Source organism: Acanthopagrus latus, chromosome 9 (genome assembly GCF_904848185.1).
Source record: "Acanthopagrus latus isolate v.2019 chromosome 9, fAcaLat1.1, whole genome shotgun sequence".
NCBI lineage: Eukaryota > Metazoa > Chordata > Actinopteri > Spariformes > Sparidae > Acanthopagrus > Acanthopagrus latus.
The window spans coordinates 12,204,872-12,218,876 of record NC_051047.1 but is presented as its reverse complement, the minus strand read 5'-3'; the positions used below and the strand labels follow the sequence as shown (position 1 = coordinate 12,218,876).

Genomic DNA, 14,005 nt, shown 5'->3' with positions numbered 1-14,005 from the left:
CAGTGGAAATATATCACCTTTAGACTCCTAGCTTGGACTTGTTCTTTATTTCATGACATTTAATTGTTTTAGCACTGCAACTAACAATTAATTTCATTTGATGATGAATTTTCTGCCCGTCAACTAATCATTTCTGTTCTAAATTAAGCAATAAAAGAAGCGTTAGTAATGTACATGTGTAATGGAATAACCGTCGCCGCACCACATAACAAGTCACATAACTTGAAGGATCTACTAGGTAGGATTTAGGGGCAGAAATGCAGTATAATAAAGAGCCCAGCCAATGACAGATATTTTGATATTGGCATAGATGCTTGCTCAAAATGCACAGATATGAAAACTTGGCTTATGTATTGATGTTTGAGTCTTTTACTTCCCAGTATCTGTATCTGCCCCCAAAATTAAGAATCGCTGTGCCCTAGTATGATATTCATAGTTGTGTTCTCCTAAGTGTATTTTCACCTCAAACTAAGAAACACTGTGTTTTGGTTAGCTGCGAATGAGGATGAGTCCACCGTGCTGCATCATCATGGTTCTACAGAAGCCCAGAATGGACAAACCAAACAAACACTGGCTCTAGAGAGGACCTTTCCCTTTTTTTCACCCTTTTTTTAGGGGCCATTGTAGCGGGAAGGGTTAGACGAAGGGTGGTTGGTTAGTTGCAACCTCACGGCAGGATGCCAGTAAATCCTACACACTGAACTTAAGTACTAATTTGCAAAGTGTTTTTCCTGTGTGGTTGAAATCTGGAGCTGTGTTTTTTAATGAACAGCTTTCCTCTGCCAGTCTCTTTTATTTGCTCGGACATCAGAGGATTAGTGCATCTAATTATACATTGTTGGACATGAAAGTATAAACACAAGGAATTTTGTGATTTTTTTTTTTTTTTTTTTTTTTCAGTGAAGGCAGCACAAGTTCTTATGTTGAACAAACATTGTAAATCGGTACACTGCTGACCTGTGAGCTGTTCTTTTACACCAAACCTGCAGCCTGTGTTTTCACCAAATGCCAGTCAGATAGTGCATTAGATCACTGTCAGCTCTGCGATCAGACAGTCGATTGCTCGTCCCGCAGTCGACTCTTTTCTACTCAGTAACCTGCACGCTGTGCCCCACTTTGAGTTGCTGGCGTAGAAGAGGCAGTCAGTTGAAATACACAACTGCAAATGTTTTAATAAATGTAGGCTGCAAGCTCATTCTTGTTCTATTCATCAAATTTAATCTGCATCACACTAAATTTTCCGTTCACAGAAATGGATTATCCAAAATACCAAATATGAAAAACCTTAAATTGTTAGCGGGCCTATTATGCTGATAGTTATTTCCATTTATGGAAATCTGAGTGAAAAACAAGGATTTATCACAAACCAAATGTACTGTAATACATCTCCCGTTCAGAATATTGTCATGCAGTCAGTATGGGGGGGCTCCATGCTGTTTTTGTCCATCAATCAGTATAAAGCTGCTCATGACTCCAAAACCGAACATTATTATAAAAGCTTTATTCCTTGTGTTGTGCTTTCTTTTAGTTTTCTGAATTCTATGTTATACAGTGGACTCCTCACTCCTTGACCATTACACGAGCACTTTACATTGAGTCAACACAAAGCACCATGATAAAGATGAGGAGGAAGGAGAAATGGAGATGGGGGAGAAAATGTAAACTATAATGGAGCTGTTATAGCTTCATGTAATGCTCGAATTCCTGCCCACCCCTTGAACATCCATATGCTCAAACGTTTTCTGCATGGACACACTGTATATGAATATAGATTGAGTGCTCCACTGAGGTTCATAATGTTCTGGCCTTGTGAAAGCCTGTGGCTCATCACACTACAGGGCTGTAACGCAGGTAGTGGTTTCTGCTGTAGGTCTGTGTTGTCATCGCTTTTTGCTTTCCAGGGGCCTTTTTCTCTAGAAATTGTTGCCATTTATGTTGTGCTGCGATGATTAGTTGATTAGTTGTCAACTATTAGATTAATCACCAACTGTTTTGATAAACTGTTAATCAGTTTGATTACACTTTTAAGAAAATGAAAGTGAAAATTCGCTGATTTGGCTCTTTTGATTGTCCGTATCTTCTGGTTTATTTTCTTCTCTATGACTGTAAACTGATTTTCTTCCTGTACTGGACACAGCCAGATATTTGAGGCCTTTTTTTTTTTTTACACCATTTTCTTGACATTTTATAGATCAAACCACTAAACGATCCATCAAAACCATTATTGACTGACTAATTGACAGCGTAAATAATCGTTAGTTGCTGCCCTACTTTGATGGGAACAGGCAACATGACCCTCAGTATTTATAACTGTGTCATCATGTTTCAGCCCGTGGGATTTGTCCTTCAGTGAATGAACGAATGTCTGTTTTTTTTCTTTTTTTTCCCATTTAATAGAATTCTTTTGCTGCTACCACATCAGGTTCTCAAATGTTGATTCCTGACAAACTGGCACATTGAGCGCATCATGACAGTGACGTGGCCGACAACAGGATGACTGTGTTTTCTGTCATACGACACAGACATTGAGCCTCTCTAAGCACTATTGTGTTTGTCCACATGACGATCCAAGCTTGTCATAGAGAAACATTCCCAAATTGTGCTTTTAATGTCTCCAAAGACTCGCCGTCATAGATGTGATGTGCAACTAATATGTAATGTGTCCCTTTTGTCTGTGTTTTGTTCAGAACCGTGAGCTCCAGATCATGAGGAAGCTGGACCACTGCAACATAGTCCGCCTGCGCTACTTCTTCTACTCCAGTGGAGATAAGGTCAGTTGGCTGCGTGTGCTGCGTCTTATTCTTCATGTGCTTGTCAGATGTTTTCTCACAGGGCCACATATGAAACACGTCTCAATGCCACACTGCAGTTTTACTCCCAACAAACAAGTAGGAGGCCAGTGTAGATTGTAGCCTTTGTCTGTAGAAATTTACAGCGTTCAAATCAAACGATATCCTGGCACTTAAATGGGAAACAGTTAGCTAAATATATGTTCTTTGCTGCATTCTCTCAGGAGAGAGAGAGAGAGAGAGAGAGAGGATTCGTTTTTGAAATAGTTCCTTTATTTAACAATTCACTGCGACAGTTTGTTTTAGTTTACAGAGAGAAAATGGCATCTACGTAATTTATTCCCTCCACCTTAAAAAAATATTATAATTGCATTATGTTCAATAAACAGATTAACGAACAGGTCAAACGACACATGAAGATTCATGTTCTGGCTGTAGACCAATCTGTCCTGGATGATAGAAGCACACTGAAGACATGCAGTGCAGTTCCAGAAAAGAAAAGAAAAAACAATTATAAGCCTGTGGTCACTCCGTTGAGCCTTAACCTTTGAGTCACTGTCTGTGCTGTGTTGACTTTCTTTCGACTTCACTGGACAACTGTACTGTACATTATAAATGGTAAATGACCAAGTTTTATGCTTTGGCCACACTATATGATGTATAAAGCCATGAGGGTTGCTGTGCTGTCCACACTACACAGCTTTCAGCTGACTGATCGGGGACAGGGGTCACACACTACACGATCAAACATGCAAGAGAAGGGATGGGAATGACGCAGTCCAAGATGGTTGTGTGCTCATTTGCAGCAAAAGAAAACAAGGAAGAGAAAGAAAAGATAATGGGTGAGAGAATGCACACAAATCAAGCACTATTTTTAACCTGAAAATGTGAAACTGCCTGCTCGTATTCTGGTTCAGAAAGGAACCATGGTTATGTTGGAGACCCGATTTACATGTTGGGCCAAGTGGTTAGAAAATAAGAGTTTACAGTTTACCACAAAGCTGAAGTTAATCCGAGATGTCGCTGTTGGGTAGATATCAAAGATGCTTGCAAAGCAACATAGTACATAAAATAAATGGCAGAAACGTACAGATATGGCAAAAAAAAAAATGGCAACAGAATTGCATTATAAGTGCAAATCAGCTGCCAGCTGTCACCCAGATGTGATTGTAGTTGTCATTGTGATGATTGTGAACTCCAAGCGATGAGCCCATTCTTTGACATACAGCAGTTTCTATTGTTTAAGTAATGTTAAATTCATGTAACCTTTCTTGCTTGCCTGGAAAGGGGAAGAAAAAGGTTTTAAAAAGACTCTGTGCTCTGCCTAAGAGTGCTTGGAGAATATTTCTTTCAAGCTGCTACTTGTTAATCTTCAAGTGCACCTCAAAGGTTCCCTGAACTTGCTGTGTGTTTCAATGACTGAGCTCTTGGCTTCAGTCAGAGTAGTAAAATAGTTAGACTTCCAGTTTCAAGACTAATAATCATCACATTAACAAAATAATCCACTTTGTTAGATACATATCTTCTCCTTTAGTATGTTGCCTGTCTGTCAGCTGCGCCATCTCCCGTCACGTCATCCCGATGGCCCCTTCATAAATTCATAAGCACATGAAGTACATGGAGACAGGGAAGTCCCTCTTTCTGAATATGGTTCGGCCTCGCTGTCCGTCTCAGTCGGCCGTCGGTGATCCCCTGGAGACTACAAGGCTGGACTATGTCATTCAACTAGCTGACAAACAGGCAGAGCTCCATGTGTCAAATATAGACGCGTATGAACCTGGCACACACGCTCTGTCGGGACCATACCCATGACGCCGCGGTGAGGAATGCTTCCATGCTGCACACTCACCGAGGCTAAGGAAAGCTGTGGGGGGATTATAAGGGAGAGGTGAGGGTGGCTGGGCCCCTATTTGCCCGACCAGAGGGTATCGAGTTAATTATAGACTCACTCGAGCCCTCCCCTCTGTGCTGAAAGCTCCACCCGGTTGCCACCCCTCACCTCGTGCCATGTGCTCACTGACCTCTGGGAATTATGGCTAATTCTTGGTATACTGACACACTTGTCACAGAAGTTAGCCCACGCCATGCCAACTTGTGCAACCACAGGATTTTGTTGTTTCGTTAATCCATGACTTTTGTTTGTAGCTTTTATCACTTTGCATCTTTATACACCCCCCCCACCCACTGGGTTCAATTTCTCCCTCCCTCCCTTCCTCCTCTTCCGCCTCACCGCCTCACTCCAGGCTAATTATGGAGACTGGCACCATGTTGTTGGTGTGGGGATTTACCACCCACAGAGCCCTGAGTGAGGATAAAGAAGGCTAGTAAAGTAGGCAAAAGGTAATGTCACCTGGATAGGGAGCTCTGGCAAGTCGCAGACAAGTTGATGTATGGATAGATGAAAAGAAACTAAGAGCTGAGCTGAGATGAGATGAGCTCAGGTCAGGTGTGCGGACGAGCCGTCTTGATGGGTGCAGCTGTGAGCCATTCCAGGACCACTGCTGCTGCAGCCGTCAGCATGTGCACAGGTAGTCTTATGTAACTGCTGGCATGTGGCGTGCACGACACACACAGTGTGTGTACTCTTTTACCCTTTAACCACTTGTATAATGCTGTTCAAACAGAAGGCCACAGGTCCACACAGCGTTGGCAGGTAGCAAATAGCGGTTTGACTTTTACCTCCTAAGAATATGCAGTCGCAAAGATAATGCATGTGAGACGTTCAGCGGACACGGCTGTGTGCGTGTGCGTGTGTGTGTGCACAAACAAACACACAGTAATTTCACCTGATTCTCTAACATACAAACATACAAAACGTTTAACATTGTTTTCAACAGTTTTCAGTTACAATATAAATACATAAATCCATCAATGTTCTACTTACAAAATTCACAAACCTTTTGAGACATGGCAGGATTGATCTCCTTGGAGGCCTGGAGGGCAAGATATTGTTGTTGGGTCCACCAAGTGTTGGAACTGTAAGGTGGAGTTATTTGATTAACAATAAAAGGTCTTATCTCCTGATCAGACTTGATTTTGACACAGAGCCAGCAGACTAGATAATAATTCCAAACCCACTAATGCTGGTATTGCATTACTGTTGTAGATAAAGCTCTGCAAAATAATCGTACGACAGAACCTGAACAGAATTTTAATATTTTTGATATTAATGAGTTAATAATACAAACTCAGAAATAATTACCTTTTCAGGAACTGAATAAATAAGCCTTTTTCTCAGAGGATAATCTTTCTCTTCTGTTTAAAATATCTTATCCAGAACTACATCGCGCACCTTTAAACCACGTTTACAGTCTGTCCGCACCTTTAGTTGCAAGTGATCAGCTCAGATTTTTGTGTCCAGACATCACCAACCCGCGTTGCTGTGGTAATGATGTACGCTGCTGATGCAGCTCTCCATCACAGAGGTCCATCATCTCTCACTAAACAATCTTGCTGTCAAGTCGCAGAGTAGACAGTTTGTCTCGGCGTGACTGTTCACAGACGGTTGTTCTTGTAAAGTTGTCATCCTCATCGCTCTGCCAGCAGCCTAGATTCTGCTTCGCCACTCTGGATTTGAAGTTGCTGTGTGTCGTGTTGCAAGAGACACTTTGTAATCTGGTATGAGACGCCAGTACTCAAACATATCCATGCACACACAGACAGATGTTTACAGACAGTGGTTGAAAAGCTTTGCTCCTGAGGGATGAGCTCTGGTGTGGTGGAGCTACAGGAGCCGCCATAAAGCAGTGAGAAACAAGTGCGAGTTTATGGCAAAGCCGATGTCGACACATATCTGGCTGTGGCCCCTGCACATACTTACTCATCGGTGTCATGATTAGAAATGTGCCAGGGATAATTCATTCACCTCTTTCTGTGCCTTTCTGGATGGCACAGATTCATTAACACCAACTGTTCATGTCTGTTTCTCTAATCATATGGATTTCCATATGCATCACGTCAGCTGCTGGCTCATGTAATGTGTCGTGCATGATTGAGTATACTCAACGGGGGGCACAGGACCAGGAAACACAAACACTCATGCTAATACAAGCTCCACTTGTGGAAACTGACGTACATGCTGCACATCACATGCTGCACAGAACCCACCAATGCCCTCTCCTCTCTCACGGTGACTGATGGATAACCGAGCCATATGATCAGGTATGAGCCGTTTTCTCAACAATTCAGAGGCTGAATTATTTAGCCTGGAGTGAGCAAATCAGACCATCTGGGAACAAGCCAAGGAAGTGGCTTTGTGTTGAGGCAGGAAGTGAGTCATCGCTGTTGCTAGGCTAAATATAGCTTTGGTGGTGCTAGCAGGAGGCGGAGTGGGCCCTGTAGTCGTCACAAATATTATCAATGGGTGTTTTGCTGGCGGAAGAAGAATGGGTGTGCACGCAGGCGCGGGGTGGGGGGTGGGGGTGGGGGTGTAAACGAGGCTACCTGTGTCTGAGAGCTGCTCGGGGAAATGTTGCTCATCGTCGCTGATATCAGCACCCGTTTGTGTTTGGCCGGCCTCGCAGTCCTCTCGGCCCTGTGTTTCACTCAGTCACCGTATATGGTTCTAATGGAGTGGGAGCGAGCAGCCGGTACAAAGCAGGGTATTCAGCAGAGAGGAGCGTACGACGCAGTCTGTCTGGGAGCTCCTCACGTGTGCCCGCCTCACTCATTGTGCTCTGCAGACCTGCAGCTCTGTCCGCTGCCTCAGCTGCATGTTGGGCAGACTGCTGACGATTGGAGGAGAGGAGGCAGAAGGATAGGGACACTCCCAGACTAGACTGAAGCGAGACAACAGTATAATTTAAGTCGGAAGCACCACCATGACACCAGAAGGCAGTGTGTGTCACAGGCATATGTCACTGACACTATTACATGAGGCACTATGGGTTGACTTCCCCAGCTGGTGATGGACACCTCTCAAACATTTAATGACCACAAAACAAATCAAGATATGTGAACTGCCATGTGGCAGGCTGGCTACATGGTGATTCAAAAGGGCTGGGTTGTCATCAGTGATCACCATCATGTTGGACCTACAGAAGTGCAGTTTATGACTGCAACAAAAAAAAAAGAAATCATGTATGAAAAGCCACATTCAAAGCTGTGTAGGTGAGCAGTTTTTGGATGGTTGTGCAGGTAATGACTGAAGCATTTAAGGATAAACCTGGAGATGTTCATCAAGTATTTGCAGTTAATCCAAATCCCAACCCGAACCCTAGATCGCCATTGTTGTCCACAGCAGATGAAAAACACATCAATGAGACAAACCTTTGTACTTTGTGACATGTTCATTCATTATAGTCAATGTGGTGTCTGCAGTTTAATTCGGGTCAGTTCAACATACAGTACAGAACACTGCTGTGTTGCTGTACCAAATGTTTATCTCCAACAAATGTGACTTGATTTCTGCTAGTGAATCAAAAACTACAGTGACCTGCTGTTTTGAGAAAATGACATGGCCTTTTTTTAAACAAAACTGTACTTAAAAAAAATAATGTTGTCCTCATTATGATGCGCTCAAGAACCGCGTGTCGAGGGTGTGAAGAATGTCTTTTTAGATCAAATCAATGTCAGAAATGTTTTGTGGGCTGCAAACCTTCCCCCAAATTTCCATCATTAATGGGGGTGGGTAGATCAAGACCGAAATGTTCTTTTTTTTGGCTGAACTTATCATTTAACAGCAGTAGTGCATTGCTGCTTTAATGCTGATGAGAGAAAGGCACTGATTCTGGTGATCAAATCAGCCCAAACATACTCCACAGCTCCAGCCTGTTGCTCTTTCACCACCCAACCCTTTAATCAGGCCAAAGCCTCTTCTGAAGATTGAGCTGTTCTACCTCACAAACCACCAGAGACAGACAGGCTAGCTGTGAATGCATGAATAAGTGTGTGAGTAATGAGTTAAGAGCCATGAATGTGATTTGCAATCGTGACTTATGGGCCCCAAAACAATGGATTCACAAGAAACACCCCGATGACTCAGTGCTCGCTAACTGTGCTCAGAATCAAAGGAAAAAGGAAGTCCTAGAATAACTGGGTGGGGAAGCCTCAGATACAGCATCCTTTCGGGGTCAGTGTGCTCCAGAGTAAAAACGTGCACGAGCCCGCCCTCCAGCGCAGGCCTCATCCAACCAGGAAATGAGGAAATGATATCATTGTCTGCGGCCGCTGCTGGAGTAGAAGCAATTATGACGCATTCGTTGTGTGTTTCCTGCCCTCGGGGGAAGAGTCCTATACAATGGATCCCCAGTTACACTGCAAAAAACCATCAGTTACATCAGCCCTGAAACGGCTTCTTTCATCAGGGAAAGACACGCCACATACGCATTGACATATTGAGCAGCTGCATATGTGGGTTGATTATTATTTTTTATTTTTATTTAGAATTTTTATCATTGCAGTTTGCAGGGATGTTCCAGTCGTACTCAAATGTTTTGTAAGGGTTACTGATGTTCTGTGTGTGCACGTGTGATTGATTGATTTTCTCTGTTTTTGCTTCTCTCCCACAGAAAGATGAAGTGTATCTGAATTTGGTTCTGGATTACGTTCCTGAGACTGTCTACAGAGTGGCCAGACACTACAGCCGAGCCAAACAGACTCTGCCCATGGTTTATGTCAAGGTATTGAAGTCTTTGTGTGTGTGTGTGTGTGTGTGTGTGTGTGTGACCGTCATGGTGAGAAATTGTGTGCTCCATTTTATGAGCAAGACCTGAGAAAGGCTCCCATACAATATGTCTTCAATGTCTTATTAATAAGCACCAATAACATTTAAGTAGAGAGCCATGAAATTGTCTGGACTTTCGGTGCGACAAAACGATCACATTTTGAAATTTTAAGTAAAAGTATTATAAAGTGTCATTTGAAATATGTTTTATGCAAAGTATGCCAGAGATTAAAAAAAAACAACAACAACACACACCTATAATATAAATGTTCATCAACACTGGAGATGTTGCACATATTGTCAGACAAAAGCGTTTCTTGTTATATTACGAGATGATAATGACTCTTATTGAGATGCTTAGAGAATACCTGGATTGAATAAAATATCACATGCTTTTATTTTGAATTCTGTGTTGGTTTAAAAACGGTGACTGGTTGCAAAAAACACGATCATGCTTTAAGAACAAAATAATCTATTTTGTTTACACGCACACTCCACCAAAATCACCAGCTTCTGTCTGAAGTACTCAGTACAGACAGAGGCTACAAAGAAACATGTTCCACTGTATCTCTGCAGGGCCTTTTAAACAAGCTTCTGGAGTGTGTTGATAAAATATCATGTATTTGATTCTTGAGTGGCTGCTTCCAGACTAAGCCCCTGTAATGAGAGCTGAGCTTGCTGTGTTTGTGTAGCTGCTTGATAACGTGTGCGTGTTTGTTCCTGTGTGCAGTTGTACATGTACCAGCTGTTTAGGAGCCTGGCATACATCCATTCGTTCGGGATCTGTCATCGGGACATCAAGCCCCAGAATCTGCTGCTGGATCCAGAAACCGCCGTGCTCAAGCTCTGCGACTTCGGCAGGTGAGACACGGAGATTGTGTTTCATCAAGTTTTGACAGCAGGGGTCCAGTTTGTCCTGGCTTATTGAAATGGCATGACACATTGGGAAATTCAATACAATTACATGTTGTTTTTACATTTAGGTTTCTGTAGATATTAAACAAACAAAACATTACACGTCAGTTAGTGAGATCTAGAGGTGGTGGGCAGATTTCTTTACTTTTTGGACCAAGTCAGGCTAACTGTTTCCTTCTGTTTCAGTCTTTATCAGCTAAGCTATGCTAATTCTCTCTTAGTGGCAGCTTTATATTTAGCGTACTGACACGAGAGTGGTATTTTCTCCTCAAGCACTCATCAAGACAATGAAGAAGCTTATTTTCTTGATTTGTAACTATTCCTTTTTAGTTTAGGACAGACGCATACCAACTCTGTTATGGTAATCGGAAGACTTCAGATGTGGACTGGAAGGGTTACCCAGTGAATTTTTAAGAAGTTGGCAGCGGTTTGCGTTCCAGATTTTCCTTCCATGATGGTGACGTTATTAATTAAATGTTTTTATTTTGTGTGCAGTGCTAAGCAGCTGGTCCGCGGGGAGCCCAACGTGTCCTACATCTGCTCTCGCTACTATCGAGCCCCTGAGCTAATCTTTGGCGCGACTGACTACACTTCCAGCATAGGTAGGCCGACTGCAGCTGTCACAGTGAACATTTAACCTTTTTTTATAAGCTTAACCACAGCTACTCATCATGTTACGTGTGATTATTTGATTGTGAAAGGGTCACCTCTGCCCATTTTCCTTGTGTCTGACTTCGTTTTCCTTTTGGTGACCTGCCTGGTCCTTTTTAGATGTGTGGTCAGCCGGCTGCGTGCTGGCAGAGCTGTTGCTAGGTCAGCCAATCTTCCCTGGTGACAGTGGAGTGGATCAGCTGGTTGAAATTATCAAGGTAATGAGCCACTGGGTGTTGAAATCTTTTCCCACAAATAAATAGGAATTCAAGTTTAAGACACGACGTCCCGTCTTTTTCTTTTCATCCTGCTCTTCCCAGGTCCTCGGCACCCCGACCCGAGAGCAGATCCGTGAGATGAACCCCAACTACACCGAGTTCAAATTCCCTCAGATCAAGGCACACCCTTGGACTAAGGTGAGTCAACAGGTACAACAGCCCTTTTACTTCTTTAAGATCCACCCATGCATTATCTCTTGTCTCCAAGCTTGTGTTGTTAACATGCCGCTCCACAGCCATCCAACCTCAGCACATCCACCCAACAGAGCCGCATTGACATCCCTGCACCTGCTCTGAGCTTTTTAGACCCTGTCAACAATAAGTGATGCAAAGAACTGCTGAAGGATAAAGATTTTGTCATAAAACTCTTTAGCTGGTTCTGTTTTTCTCTGTGGCTCGTGAAGCTTTCTGAGCTTGCCAGTGTTTACACATGCAGTACGGCTGCATTGTGTTCTCGTCAGAGGGGTTAGTGCTCGTTTTTTGAACAGCCTGAGAATGCAAGCGTAGCAGCGGTCACATTAAGGTTGTTGATATTATCAGATCCACGTCTCCTGTGGACAAATTAAGTGCTTTAAAACCTTGTCAGAACCCATTGATTGAAAATGTCTAAAAAGCTCAGATTGTGGTAAATACATATGTGTTATATGTATTTTTTACATTTCAGAGTGAATTTAAATGCAGATAAGGATAAATGCATATCATAAATCCACATTTATCTTGGCTAATGTTTTTTACCAGCTGTAAAAGGATAACTAACTTAGTTTAAAGTCTTTTTTGTGACCTCAAAGGAAGCTGCGTGTGATCTGATAAATCACCTCTAGTGATGTCACTCACTGGCTAAGTTGCATTAATGTAGGCGCCAGGTGTTGAAAAACAGTCCACTGGTCTGACACTGCTGGACTTACTATGGACAGTTTAAAAACAAAGGTCAGGTCAACCTGATCAGTGTATGTCCCACTAGTTCTCCACTCTGTTCTTGGTGCACGTTTGAAGTCATAGTGGAAAATAAAACAGGTGGGAAATGGTGAAAGGGCATTCTGACTCCCTGGCCTCCCCTCAGCAGCCATAGCTCTTCCATTGGATAACAGAGTCATCCAATCAGCAGGGCCTCCTGTTGGCCTCTCCAGCGCCCTGCTGTGGCCGCTCTCTGCGACTACATTCAGCCACCACCTGTGTTCACTGATGCAGCGATCAAAGACGTTCAATCATTGATCCACACCAAAAAAATTCAAACTATTGCAGTAGGTTTCATAAAACATAGCACAGATAATTTGGAAGACATGAGTTCATTTTGTCTGTGTCTGTTTGTGTGTGTGTGTGTGTGTGTGTTATCAACAGTTGTATGTCTTATTTGTTTTACAACATCTGAGATTAGACTTCATACGATCACTGTTGTGACGTCTGTCTCTGTCTCTGACTGCCGCTCAGGTGTTCCGGCCGCGTACGCCTCCAGAGGCCATCGCTCTGTGCTCCCGCCTGCTGGAGTACACGCCCACGGCCCGCCTCACCCCTCTAGAGGCCTGCGCACACTCCTTCTTCGACGAGCTGCGCGACCCCAACGTCAAACTGCCCAACGGGAGAGAGAAGCCCTCGCTGTTCAATTTCACCACCCAGGGTAGGCACACGAGTGTCCCCCAAAACTTAAAAGATGAAATGATCTCCGAACCTTATTAGTGCATATCACCTCTAGAGAATTCATCCAGGAGTTAGACGACCTACTCACCTGTCCTTTTCCTTTCAGAGTTATCCAGTAATCCCTCTTTGGCCTCCATACTCATCCCTGCACACGCCCGCAGCCAGGCCGCTGCCTCCACCCCAACCAACGCCTCTGCCACCACAGGTTAGAGCCACTTACTCCGTCAGACAGCTCAGTTCTTGTGAGGCTTTATGCTTTTTTAGATTTGTTAGAGGTACAGGTTGTGACTTATGTTGCTGCTAACCTGTAAAATAGGGATGCACAACTTTGTTGGTCTGCGATCTACCAATAAACAAAGCAGAAGAAGAACATTTTCTACAGTTTCAGTGGAAGACAACTCGTGTTCCATAAGGGTCCAGAGAGGAGGGGAAAAAGTCTAGTTTAACACAACAAATCTTTTTCCAGCTACAGTATGGAATACAAAATCATCCATCGCATCTCACACAAGTCTTTTTACCCCAGGTGTGCATTAGCTTCAAGGTGGAAACTTCTTTTAAAGGCGAAATATGTAAGAATTTAGTTGAAAACCTTCAAAAGAAATCAACAAAAATATCACCAAATTTATGTTATGACGCCTTTGTATATGTTGCAGAGGTATCTACTAGTATCTAGTTCTCCGAGCCTCCAGTCCAGACCACTAGCTGCATGGCTAACTGAGCTAACTGGCTAAAGGCAGCTACAGTTAGTAGCAGTTGCTCTAGTGGTATGCTGTCCACTATTTGTTTTGAGTATGAATCCCAAAGGTAGCAAAATTCTTACATATTCCATCATATTGAACTTTTGAATATTACCTGCTTTTCATGGCTGACACCAGTACGATATTCTGTTATCTGAATCTGCTGAAAAAAATATGGTGCATCTCTTGAGAAACATGGGATCAACCTCGAATGGACAATACATTTATTTCATGTTCTGTAGATATTAACGAGGAGTTGGTATATATATTCTGAAAAGCCCCAGGCTATTAACAAATCCAGTACAAGTACTTAAAATCTCTCCTCTTCCTGTTCAC

The 14,005-nt window shown here is 43.0% G+C and overlaps 1 protein-coding gene across 2 annotated transcripts in view; it reads left to right on the top strand.

Annotated features, from left to right (window-relative positions):
- Positions 1 to 14,005, top strand: part of gsk3ba (glycogen synthase kinase 3 beta, genome duplicate a) — a 35,166-nt gene that overhangs the window by 17,867 nt on the left and 3,294 nt on the right. The window contains exons 3-10 of one of the 2 annotated variants that reach the window (XM_037108763.1): positions 2,688 to 2,771; positions 9,299 to 9,409; positions 10,184 to 10,314; positions 10,864 to 10,970; positions 11,140 to 11,237; positions 11,340 to 11,447; positions 12,726 to 12,912; positions 13,039 to 13,137. In XM_037108763.1, the coding sequence (XP_036964658.1) occupies positions 2,688 to 2,771; positions 9,299 to 9,409; positions 10,184 to 10,314; positions 10,864 to 10,970; positions 11,140 to 11,237; positions 11,340 to 11,447; positions 12,726 to 12,912; positions 13,039 to 13,137 (925 nt within the window). The remainder of the gene's footprint in view (positions 1 to 2,687; positions 2,772 to 9,298; positions 9,410 to 10,183; positions 10,315 to 10,863; positions 10,971 to 11,139; positions 11,238 to 11,339; positions 11,448 to 12,725; positions 12,913 to 13,038; positions 13,138 to 14,005) is intronic. The other variant, XM_037108764.1, reaches the window with a different exon arrangement.